General features: G+C 44.1%; 1 protein-coding gene across 1 annotated transcript in view; it reads right to left on the minus strand.

Moving 5' to 3' along the window:
* LOC122842788 (echinoderm microtubule-associated protein-like 6) overlaps positions 1-8,699 on the minus strand; it is a 24,982-nt gene extending 16,283 nt beyond the window's left edge. The window contains exons 1-12 of the mRNA XM_044136957.1: positions 8,503-8,699; positions 4,225-4,384; positions 3,772-3,870; positions 3,556-3,624; positions 2,713-2,898; positions 2,413-2,548; positions 1,976-2,049; positions 1,709-1,836; positions 1,096-1,233; positions 822-963; positions 416-530; positions 1-179 (exon numbers count right to left, since the gene is read on the minus strand). The exon at positions 1-179 is cut by the window's left edge and continues 34 nt beyond it. Coding sequence (XP_043992892.1) covers positions 1-179; positions 416-530; positions 822-963; positions 1,096-1,233; positions 1,709-1,836; positions 1,976-2,049; positions 2,413-2,548; positions 2,713-2,898; positions 3,556-3,624; positions 3,772-3,870; positions 4,225-4,384; positions 8,503-8,699 — 1,623 coding nt within the window. The remainder of the gene's footprint in view (positions 180-415; positions 531-821; positions 964-1,095; positions 1,234-1,708; positions 1,837-1,975; positions 2,050-2,412; positions 2,549-2,712; positions 2,899-3,555; positions 3,625-3,771; positions 3,871-4,224; positions 4,385-8,502) is intronic.
* Positions 8,700-11,760: the final 3,061 nt, after the last annotated feature.

Genomic DNA, 11,760 nt, shown 5'->3' on the forward strand with positions numbered 1-11,760 from the left:
CAGGCCCAGGTCGTCCCCGGCGACCAGGACGCCGGCCGACAGGTTGGCGTCCACCGCGTTGACGGCCGTCGACTCGGAGTATTTTGGCCAGATGCCGCTGACCTCTGACCCCAGGACGCAGCTCCAGGAGGCCCAGCGCTGACCTTTCACCTCCTCGCTGTTGGTGATGGGTTTCCCCACTGCAGGATGAAGGAAAGCAGATCGCCACAAATACTGCTGTTGTCATGGAAACAATCAATAAACATCATCCACAGAAAAACAAACGGCTGATTTTAATCTGCAGGAAGCCGAGAAACGACTCAGAACCTGATCGATCGGTGAAGAAGAGAAGGATGGATCAAACTCTACAGACTCTGATCGGACGATATTGATCTGATCCGATCAGATTGATCGGATTGATCAGATCCGGACTCACTGGGCATCCGGTAGAAGAGCCGTTCTCCTGCTCCATCGTTGCTCTGCAGGATCTTCCCGTCCACAGTCCAGTCCAGGTGTGTGATGAAACTGGTGGATTTGCTGCATTCTCCCACCTGGAACCAGTCAGAGTAAAGATGGCTGCCAGTCGCTGATACTTCTACTTTCTACCATCTGACAAAACTGGACAGTAAACTGGACAGTAAACTGGACTGCATGAACTTTCATCTCTTTTTAAAGTCGTCTGGTTGGTTTTTATATTTCTGAAAACACACACACTCATCACTTCCTGCAGACATACATCACTTCCTGCAGACACTCATCACTTCCTGCAGACACACATCACTTCCTGCAGACACACATCACTTCCTGCAGACACTCATCACTTCCTGCTGATTCTCCCTGACCTTCTTGTATCTCTGGGCGACGGCGTAAACGTCCACCAGGCCGTCGTTGGAGCCGACAGCCAGATACGCTCCGTCTGGAGAGAACTTCATCTCATGGATCACCTCCTTCCTGTCCTTGATGTGGACGACCTCCGTCATGTCCCTGAGTGGGCGGGGCATCCAGTTAGCATCACAGGGTAAACATCAGGGCCCAGTCTGTGTCGGGGGGTCCAGTCGGGGTCGGGGGGCCCAGTCGAAGGGCCCAGTCGGGGCCGCTGTGTTGTATCTGGCTCACCTGACTCTCAGCACAGTGAAGGATCCGTCCTTCATCCCCAAAGCCAGCTGGGATCCATCCAGGCTGAACGCCACGCTGCGGACCGCCTCCTCCATGTTGCAGCGCGCGATGAGGGCGTGGTCGACCAGGCTCCACAACCTGACACACACACACACACACAAACACACGCACACACACACACACACACAGGTTCATGTGGGTCTGGGCTTCTCCACTGTTTCAGGTTAAACACAAACAGTTGAAAGTTTCTGATCTGTCTTCAGATCAAAGTTGTTCCTCTGGATCAGAGTTTCCCGGTAGAACAGAGAACACATCTTTAATAAATTTATCCAGATTAAAGTTGTTCCTCTGGATCAGAGTTTCCCGGTAGAACAGAGAACACATCTTTAATAAATTTATCTAATTATTTTTCTCTCCTTTCTTTTGTTTTTATATTTTCATATATTTATATTTACATGATGAACCTTCAACTGTTTGTCACTTTGCTGCTGGTCAACCTGAATTTCCCCCTGAGGGACAGTAGATTGTATTTCTATTATATCTAACTCTGCCCCCAGTGCAGTACTGGTGTTACTGGGCGGCTCCCAGTATGACATCGTTTCCCAGCTCCCACCTGACGGATCGGTCGTCGCTGCCGGTTACAGCCAGAGGTTTCTTGGGATGAACGTCCAGAGCCCAGAGTTCGCCCTCGCTGTGACCCTGCATGATGAGCAGCGGCTTGTCGCGCTCCCGCACCATCACCTGCTCACCAGATGAACACATGAACGGCTGGCCATTAATCTACATTAATCTTCATAAACATTTCATTTTGTCCAGTTTGAGACGCTGAGCTGCATCACAGTAATGAACCAGAATAAAAAGGTTTCTGGTTCCTCCTCACCTCAAAGATCTCGCTGTCCTGAGTTCCTGCCAGAATCCGGTCGGCTCGCCAGCAGACGCTCCGGATGGACAGACCTGGACCAGACGGGGAGGAAGAGGAGGAAACACGGATCAGAACCGGGTCAGAGCCCAAACTGGTTCAGAGAGGATCTTAAATCAGAACAAACCAGGATGATACACGACTTTAACTGTTACAGAAAAGTTAAAAACCACTGAAAGAAACTAATGTTCAGTTATTTTCTCAAGGTTTTTGTCAGACTGGCAGATTGTTCTTCACCAGGTCTTAAGAAGAGAACAGAAATAAAATGTTTGCTCCCAGTCTGTAGTTTGTTTCCAGTCTGTAGTTTGTTTCCAGTCTCTAGTTTGTTTCCAGTCTGTAGTTTGTTCCCAGTCTCTAGTTTGTTTCCAGTCTCTAGTTTGTTTCCAGTCTGTAGTTACCTTTGTATCCCTGCTCCGCCTCCTTCAGGTCGATCTTGGTGACGGGTTTGAAGTCGACGTCCCAGAGCCGGATGCAGCCGTCTCTGCCGCCGGTGGCGAATCCTTCCTCACAGGAAAACAAGCTGAAGATCCCGGCCTGCAGGAGGAACAGAAACATCCAGGAAAACACAATCTGAAGGAAATCTACGTCTTTAGTGATAAATCATAATGATTATAATGTTGCAAACAGTTAAATCGTCTGGAGTTCGTTTGTCTCTGTGGGTTTCTGAAGTTGCGTCTCCATGGCGACAGGAAACGCACCCCGTGGGCCGCCTGGACCGTCCTCAGCAGCGTCAGGCCTTTCCACACGTAGACGTCTCCGTTGAGCGCGCCGGAGTACGTGACGTCATCTTTAGCCGACGCCACACACAGGATGGTCTGCAGGTCGCCCGTCTTCCCGAAGATCCCTCGCTTCGGCGTCAGCGCGTTCCCACAGAGCGACCAGAACTACCGGGACAAACAGAACCGCTGGTTCTAACAGCCGGACCGCTCAGAGAACGTCACAGGATGTTAAAGGTTTTATTATTAAATCGTTTTAAATCACAGAGTCACAATAACATCACTATTGGTTCGATAAATAAAACTGGGCTGATACTAATAACTGATATTTATTCCCATCGTGTTGCTGTTTGATTCTGGAGTTGGTCATGTGACCGATACTGATGCAGCAAAGGATTGTGGGAAGTTTAATTGAAGTCAACAGCTTTTCTTAAGGTGTCAAAAGGAAGAAATATATTAAATATAAATTATATATCATATAACTGCTTCATAAACTTCACTTCTGTTGTATTTAAACTCTATAAATTAATTCTGAAGGTTTTATCTCCTGGTTTCTGAGTCAAAATGTCTCATTTTCATATAAATTGCTGTTTTTGGGTCAGAAACTGCTCAGTGCTGCCCTCTAATGGTCAGACGGTGGTAACTGCAGGGGAAGTCTCTAACTGCACTCATCCCCACGCTTGGCCACGCCCATAACCGGCTCTGGCTCCGCCCATTTTTTGGTGATTTATCTTTAAAATGGTTTTTGGGGGCGGAGCAAAACTGGTTCCAGTTTATCTCTCAGATCAGAACCAGAAAGTCCAACAGAACCCGTCAGTGTCTCACCTTGATGTGTTTGACTCCGCAGCTCACCAGGCGGTTCTGCTGAAACGGATCCCAGCAAACATCAAAGATCTGCAGAGACGGAGAAGCTATCAGAACTCATCAGAACCCATCAGAACTCATCAGAACCCATCAGAACCCATCAGAACCCTTCAGAACCCATCAGAACCCTTCAGAACCCATCAGAACCCATCAGAACCCATCAGAACCGGCTCCTACCCGGTCCGAGTGTCCGCTGGCGGAGGCCAGGATCTTCCCCTTCCTCCACTCCCAGATACAAACCGTGTTCTTGGCGTCCAACCCGACCGACACCAACCGCTGCAGAGAAACAGAGACCGGAGTCGGGTTCTGCTGGGTCGGAACCAGAACTGCTTCCTCAGGAACACACACACACACACACTGCAGTCAGACATAATAATAAATTGTTGCAGATAAATTCCTGAATTCTGATTATTTTATTGTTCTGGTTCGGTTCTGGCTGTTTGGGTCGGCGCCAGAGGAAAACTTATGACTTATTAACAGTTTTATTTTGGATCTGGTTTTAATGCTGCAATTACAACTCTTAAAGGTGTGTGTGTGTGTGTGTAGTGTGTGTGTTTAATGTGCGTAATGTGTGTGTGTGTGTGTTTAATCTGTGTAGTGTGTGTAGTGTGTGTAGTGTGTGTGTGTGACCTGTCCGTCGGCGCTGAAGCCCAGGCAGGCGATGCCATGTGTGTGTCCGTCCCTCAGCAGGCTGACGGTCTGCGTGGTCAGCGAGTCCCACACACACACATACGGATCCCTGCCAACCTGGCCTGTGGCCACCAGGAGGCGCTCTGGGTGCAGCGCCAGGCTGGAAACACACAACGTTTAAATAAACGCTGATCAGGAACTGGAGCAACATGACGACACATTGAACAGAAATATTAAACATTTAAATCTTCTGATTAGTCTGATAAAATCGACTGGAACCCGGCAGAGGAAGTATCATGATGTGGGACTGGATCATCAGAACCCGGTGAAGTTTCCTGATCCGTTGGATCAGAAGAGTTTCTGCTTCAGATAAAAACCTGGAGATGATCCGATTCAAACGCCGACCGGAAGGTCATCTGGTAACCTGAAGGTCATCTGGTAACGAGCTGCTGGGTTCGGATGAAGATACGCTCCTCTTCATCACATCAACACCCATCAGATCAGCCCATTTCCTGCCAGGTGTGTCAGGCTCAAAACTTCATTGATCTCACACACACACACACACACACACACACACACACACACACACACACACACACACACACACACACACACACACACACACACACACACACACACACACACACACACACACACACACACACACACACACACACACACACACACACACACACACTTCTGCTCCTCTCCTCACACTCCCAGCCAATCAGTGAGCTGCCACGTTGTCATGACAACCATCTCAGCCAGAACGGCGAAGCTGTGAAGGTCAAACACGACAAGCAGCTCCGGATGAAAACCTGCAGCCTCCATGTTGTTTTACTTCAGGAACCAATCAGACGCCTCCGACGGCTGGGCTTTTATTTTGGAAACTAGAACTGCCTCTGACTTCCTGTGGCATCGATACAGAACATAAACCTGCTGAGGGAAACTGGACCCGGAACCTGATTCTGATCCGGTTCAGATAGAGAAGAACCAGACCGGAACTGGACAGGAACCAGAACCAGACAGGAACCGGACCTGAGCTGGACCGGAACTGGACAGGAACCAGAACCAGACAGGAACCGGACCTGAGCTGGACCGGAACTGGACAGGAACCGGACCGGAACAGGGGAACCAGACCGGACCCGGACCGGAACCAGAAAGGAACCGGACCGGAACAGGGGAACCTCAGGAATCATGATCGTCTGATGTTAAATTCGTGGCGTTTTCTGTGATATCCATGGTAACGTTGTGATGATGCTGCAGTTAAATAAACACCTGGAGCCAGAAAACAGTTTGAAGAAACTAATGAAACACGGATCAGAACCACAGAACCGAATCCTTAACGACCCAATAAAAACAAAAACCAGGAAAATATTAATAAAAGAAAAAGTCTTAAAGTGAAGATCCTGACTAAACTAAAACATGATGCCAAGGTTTTCCTCTTATTAAAAGTTTGTTTCCATGGAAACAGCATGAAGCTGCAGTTTAATGGCAGAAACGGAAAAAATGAATCAGAAACAGAAAAAAACTGATTTCTGACCTGGAGGAGTCGACGAAAAAAACAGGAATCAAATAATTGTAAATATTTTCATTTTTGTCTGTTTGATCATTTCTGATTAATTGTTAATAATTATTTGGTAAAAGAATAAAAGAATTAAAATAGATTCTGGATTTCTTTAACCTCCACAACAAGCTTCACTATCAGACTTCAGACTGTGACCTCTGACCTCCCGGTGTGTTTGCATCAGAAATCAGCTGACCTGCGCGCACACACACACACACACACACACACACACACACACACACACACAGAGGAGGAAACAGGAAAATGTTTCCAGCTTCATTCAAATAATAACCTAAAAATCATCAACAGGAGAAAATAATCAATCTGATCAATAACTTCTACTGGATATCACCTGATTCTATAAACTAATGATTGAGATATTCATCTAATTACCTTCAGCTGCACTACCTGCAGCCTCCACCAGGTGGCACCAGGTAAAAATCACCAAAAACATTAAAGGTACTAAAATATTTCCTTTTATTATAATTATTCCCACTTCCTGTTGTCTTCTTCGTGGTTTCCTACAGCAGTAACATCCTGCTGGTCATGTGATGCTGAGAGTTTCATTCAGTTCTGGAAACTTTTCTAAAAAATGAAAAATAAAAAATCTCATCGCAAAAAACTTCATCAAAAACTGAGAGTTTTTTCAAAATGGTTTTGTTTCCATTAAAGTAATTTATTTTCTGTTGTGATTATTTCATCCTGAAGCTGAATCTGGGTCTGAACCGGGTCACTAGCAGAACCATGAGAGCCCAGTCCGACCAGCAGTGAAACCAGAACCCGTCTGTGGTTCTGCTGGTTCAGTTTGTTCATCCAAGCAGAACCAGGATCATAATGTTGCTCCGGTTGGAGCCGCTCTGCCTGCAGGCGGCAGCAGGAAGTGGGACAGGAGAGAAAAGAACCGGCGCCGCTCTGATTACGGCCAAACATCAGGAAGATTCAACGTTTGTCATCCAGACACAAATCGACCTTTGACCTCCAGCAGAAACACCAACAGAAGCTTCAGGAACGTTTTTCCCAGTTTGGGTCCAGTTCTGAATGAAAACTCTCCACCTTTCAGCCTCAGAGGAGGAAAAGCATCGTTACCACGGCAACCGTCAGCCTCAGAGGAGGAGGAGGAGACGATGCTTCATCCTTAAATATGAAAAAGCTCTGGGACTCCCTGCTGACCTTTAACCTCTAAATGCTCCAGTTCAGGCAAACAGACAAAATCCTGCAGGAATCCAGAACCAGAACCAGAACCAGAACCCGGATCTGATGGTTCTGCTGTTTTATCCATTTATTCTACAGGTTCATGAATTCATCCAAAGTTTATCTGAAACGTTTCAGTTTGGAGAAACTTTGGATTTAAAATAATCTGAAATCAGAAACCTGTCAATAAAAATCTGAAGTTTTATCAGTTTCTCTGCAGCTCAGATGGACCAGAACCAGAACCAGAACCTGGTTCTGGTTCTGAAAACCTGCAGTCAGCTGGCAAAGAGGAACTGGAACAAACTCAAAGCTAACAGTCAAATCAGAGCCCAGCGCCGAGCGAGGCAGCTTCACACTTCTCTATTAGTCTGACACACACACTGAAACATACTGAAACACACACACTGAAACACACTGAATTTCTAGGAATATAAACAGGAAAAAATTTTCCTCCTGACATTTTTTCCCATGAAACTCTGAAAGTTTTATTTATGGATAAATTTCATATTTTCAGGGTTTGAATGATTTTTATCATAAATGGTAATAAAACTAATTAAAGCTTCTTATAATCTGGAATAATCCTGAACTCTTTCTAACTTTCTCTGAATGAATCTGTCGGTACCGACGCCGTGCAGCAGAACCGGGTCCAGGTGGCGGATTGGAGAGTAAATCAGTTTTTCTGTTATTTTCATGAGAAAATCAATAAATATTAAATATTAAATAATAACCTGAGGAAAATAAATCAGCCACTCATTTAACAGAATCAGTTCATTTCCCTGCTGATTCAGAATTAATAAAAGTTTTTATCTGGAGATCATTTCTATAAATATAATAAAATATATTCATTTAACGAATATCAGAAATAAAACGGTTTCATGCTTCAAACTGATACAATAACTCATTTATTATTAGTTATCGCCATAAACCATAATATTGTTGTTGACACATTTTTCTAACTTAATTCCGAAACATTCTGAAAGATCAATAAACTTTTAACATTTTAAATATCCAAAATAAATAAACAAACAACAGATAAAATTAATTATGAAGCTCCGGAAATAAAATCATCCTAAAAAAATTCAGGTTGAGAAAAAAACTGAAGAATTTCATCAAAGAGAAAAACAATAAATCATAAAATGTAAATTATTGAGTTTATTTTAATTTATCAGATTAACTGATTTACTGCTTTCACTGTAAAAACACAAAATCTGACCAAGTAACTTAATTCTAGTTTCTATTTCAAAAGTTTTATTTGTATTAATAAGTTAAATTATTAATAAAAATGTTTTAAGTGAAATAATCCAACAGTGGAAGCAGAACTTTTTAATCCAAATTACTGAATTATAACAAACTTTTATCTGAAAAATGATTATAATTTAATTTGGTCTTAAAATCCGATCAGAACCAGAAACTGATTCATCCATCAATAAGATTATCTGCTGGATCAATAATCACTTGATCTGTCCGAGGCTGCCTCCTGATTGGATTAAACCCAGACTGCTCCAGGTGTTTCCGCCCACCTGATGATGTCATCGCTGTGGCCCAGGTAGAACCGCTGGCTGTGCTCGCGGCTGTTGTAGACCACGCCCACTCCGGCCACGAAGTAGACCAGCTCCTTCCCGGCCGTGTAGAACAGGTTGTTCCGGCACTGGTGGCCCCGGTACCCGTAGACCCAGTCCAGTCTGAGGCGGCAGCCCGGGGCGCTGCGCTCCGACATGCCGGCCCCTCCTGGTCCTGGTTCTGGTTCTGGGTGTGACTCTGGATCCGGACCGGATGAAGAGTTCTGTCAGTGAAGATGGTTCTGGTTCTAGTGAAAAAGTTTCCTCTTATTCTTCACCATGTTTCAGTTAAAACAGATTAAAGTTCGGAGGAGAAAGAAGGAGCAAGTGGATCATCTCGGAACCGGAACCGAGATCCAGTCTGGCTCCTCCAGTCATGGCAAACGGGTCAGGTTCTGGACGGAAACAAACTTCTGATCTGAAGCCAGAGGAAGTTCTGGAGCATCATCCTCATCCTCCTCAAATCAACTTTTCCCTGAATCAGAGGAATTCCGGTTTTCCTGTTTCCCGTCCAGATTCCTGATCCTGGAAATATAATCCCACTGCGGGATAATCCTCATCCTCTCTCCCAGCGGCGCTCGCTCCTCCCGGATCCCGGCTCACATCCTCTCCACCGGGGAACCGGAGGAGAAAATCACCCACGGAGCACCGGAGGCGGCGGCTGTCCACCGGGAAACACCGGGGCGACCGGCAGCGGCACAGAACGACGTTTATTCCCCGCAGATGGTGCACGCTGAGCGGGCAGAGGAGGAGAGCAGCCCCCGCAGATGAGCGCTGGTTCCCGGCCTGAGGAGCGCATCGCCCCGCTGCTGCCGCGCCCTGAGAGCCGCAGCCGGACCGCAGCTCGGATCCGGACCGGAGAGTTCTGGTCCGGTGGAGACCCTCCCTGAGCAGACTGATGGAGAGCTGATGGGCTCACGCTGACGGGCACGCGCCTTCGGAGGCACGCCCGCGCGCACATCCGGTTATTAAAAATAAAAGTAAAAAAATAAGATAAAATAAAAAATTCTGCAGGTTCACGAGAAAAACACAACAAATAAATAAAACATCTATTTATTCCAAGAGTTTATGAATTAGTTAAGAGATCATTTGGAGGTTTTCCATTATTATTTAAATTTTTATTTAATCTATTTCTTGAACCTCATGCAGCTATTTTTTAAATAAACTTCTAAAAACGAAAGGGAGACAAAATATTTTACCAGGCAAAAAAAAAAACAAAAAAAAAAAAAACTAATTTTCTAACAGTAAATTATTTCGGTTTAATTTTTTATTACTGTATTTTCCAGACTTTTTTAAATTGGAAACGTACATATATAAGCCGCACCGGGCTAACAGCCGCTGGAATCTCCGCCGCTCTCGGTTTTGCTGCGTCCTGTATAAATCCGCGTCTCCAACGCCGAACCATCCATTCGTTCACGCCGAGCTTAAAATCTGAATCATATCAACTTCTTCATGTTGTTTCCATGATGAGGGGAATGAGTTTGAAGAAATTTATCTGTCGTAGCTGCTGCTAGCATGCGCTTGTTCTAAATGAAAATCAGCACTTTCTTCTTTGATTTACAATTTTGACTTCCAATGATTCACTTCCTGCTGAAGCGCCCCCTGGTGGTTGAAGAAAAATCCACAGAAAAACTGCACCGGGTTACAAGCCGCCTGGTTCAAAACAATTACCATTTAAACGTTTTACTTAACCAAACTAAGTTTAAAATAACAAAAATAGATTAAATAAATTAATCTGATTTTAAATGATGATTTTATTTATTAAAATCTAAAAAGTTTCCAACCCAACCTGCTCTGAGGACAAATATCGGCCCTGCCTGATAAATTATGAGTTAATTTCATTTTAAACGTCCAGGCCTGATTATTGACAACAGCAGAGAATTAAGAGTTAAACGGATGAAAACAGGGAGAGGCTGAGGAAACGTCCTGTGGACTGAAGAGAGACGCTGATTTTCTGGAAGGTTTTGGTGTAAAATGAACCCAACAATCAGAACCAGAACATCTTACCTACAGTCAGACATGGTGGTGGCAGAGTGATGATCTGGGCTGCTGTGCTGCTTCAGGTTCACGATGAATCGTATTTGGGTTCTGGTTTCTAACAGAAACTCCTGAAGGAAAACATTCAGTCATGATCAACCAGAAAGTCCAAACACTAGCGGCTCAAAAAGGCTTTGAATTGGTCTAGTCAAAGCCCAGAGCTGATTTTGATTAAGCATGGCCATTAAAATAAAATAACTGTAAAAAAAAAAAAATCTGGCCTCTGGTCCATTTGGAGCTTTTTGTTCTTTAATAAAATTATTTCAAAACATTTTGTCTTTTCCAGGTTCTACTGATCTGACAGTCACGTGAACAGTTCATTAGATGTGAAAAAGATCTAAAGAATCATTATTAACCCGAACAGAACCGGTGGACGGTCCGGTTAAATTAAATTCTGATGTTTTCCGTCAACTGACGAGCTTTTACTTTGAAGGGTCAGATTGTGGCTGCAACACCTGCGCGCGCAGACACTAAGCAGCAGGACGCAGTGCATTATGGGAGTACGTGTTTCTTGTAAACTACAAGTCCCAGCCGGTGGTCGGCAGGAGGCGCTGTCCGCCGAGCAGAATAAATATTAAAATTAATCAATTATTAAAATTATTTAATCCTGTTTTTATTATCAGAGTCTAAACAAGCTGACAAATAATCAGTTTTAAATATTTAATGATTTGAAATATAAAAACTGTTTTGATTTTCTGACGTTTTATTTGATCAAAAGCAGAAAAGCAAAGAAATTAGAATTAAAACAAATTTTCCATGTTTGATGTGATCCGAGTCAAAATTGACTAAAAACCATCTGAAGTTTCAGAGAATTAAAATATTTCTTCCTGCTTTGACACAATAATTAATAAATTCTCACATTGTCAGATTAAATTAAATCAGGAAGTTTTCATTTGAGTGAAACTAAATAAAGTCTAAAAGTGTTTTCTATTTTTATATGTTGGGTTGAAAAACAGAAAAGAACAACCTTTAATGAGCATTTCTATCAGGTTAAGCTTTGGACTTTGACTAGGCCATTCCAACACATTAATTCTTTTTTCTGTTGTTGATCAGCTGTTTGGTTTCCTCTGGATGTTCTGTGAGGTCAGGGCCGTCTGACCCGACAGGTCAAAGGTGTACTTACTTACTTACTTAGTTTCCTTCCTGTTCCTCTGAGTTTAAGACAGGAACCAAACGGAGTCG

This window comes from Gambusia affinis, linkage group LG13, assembly GCF_019740435.1.
Source record: "Gambusia affinis linkage group LG13, SWU_Gaff_1.0, whole genome shotgun sequence".
NCBI classification, from domain to species: Eukaryota; Metazoa; Chordata; class Actinopteri; order Cyprinodontiformes; family Poeciliidae; genus Gambusia; species Gambusia affinis.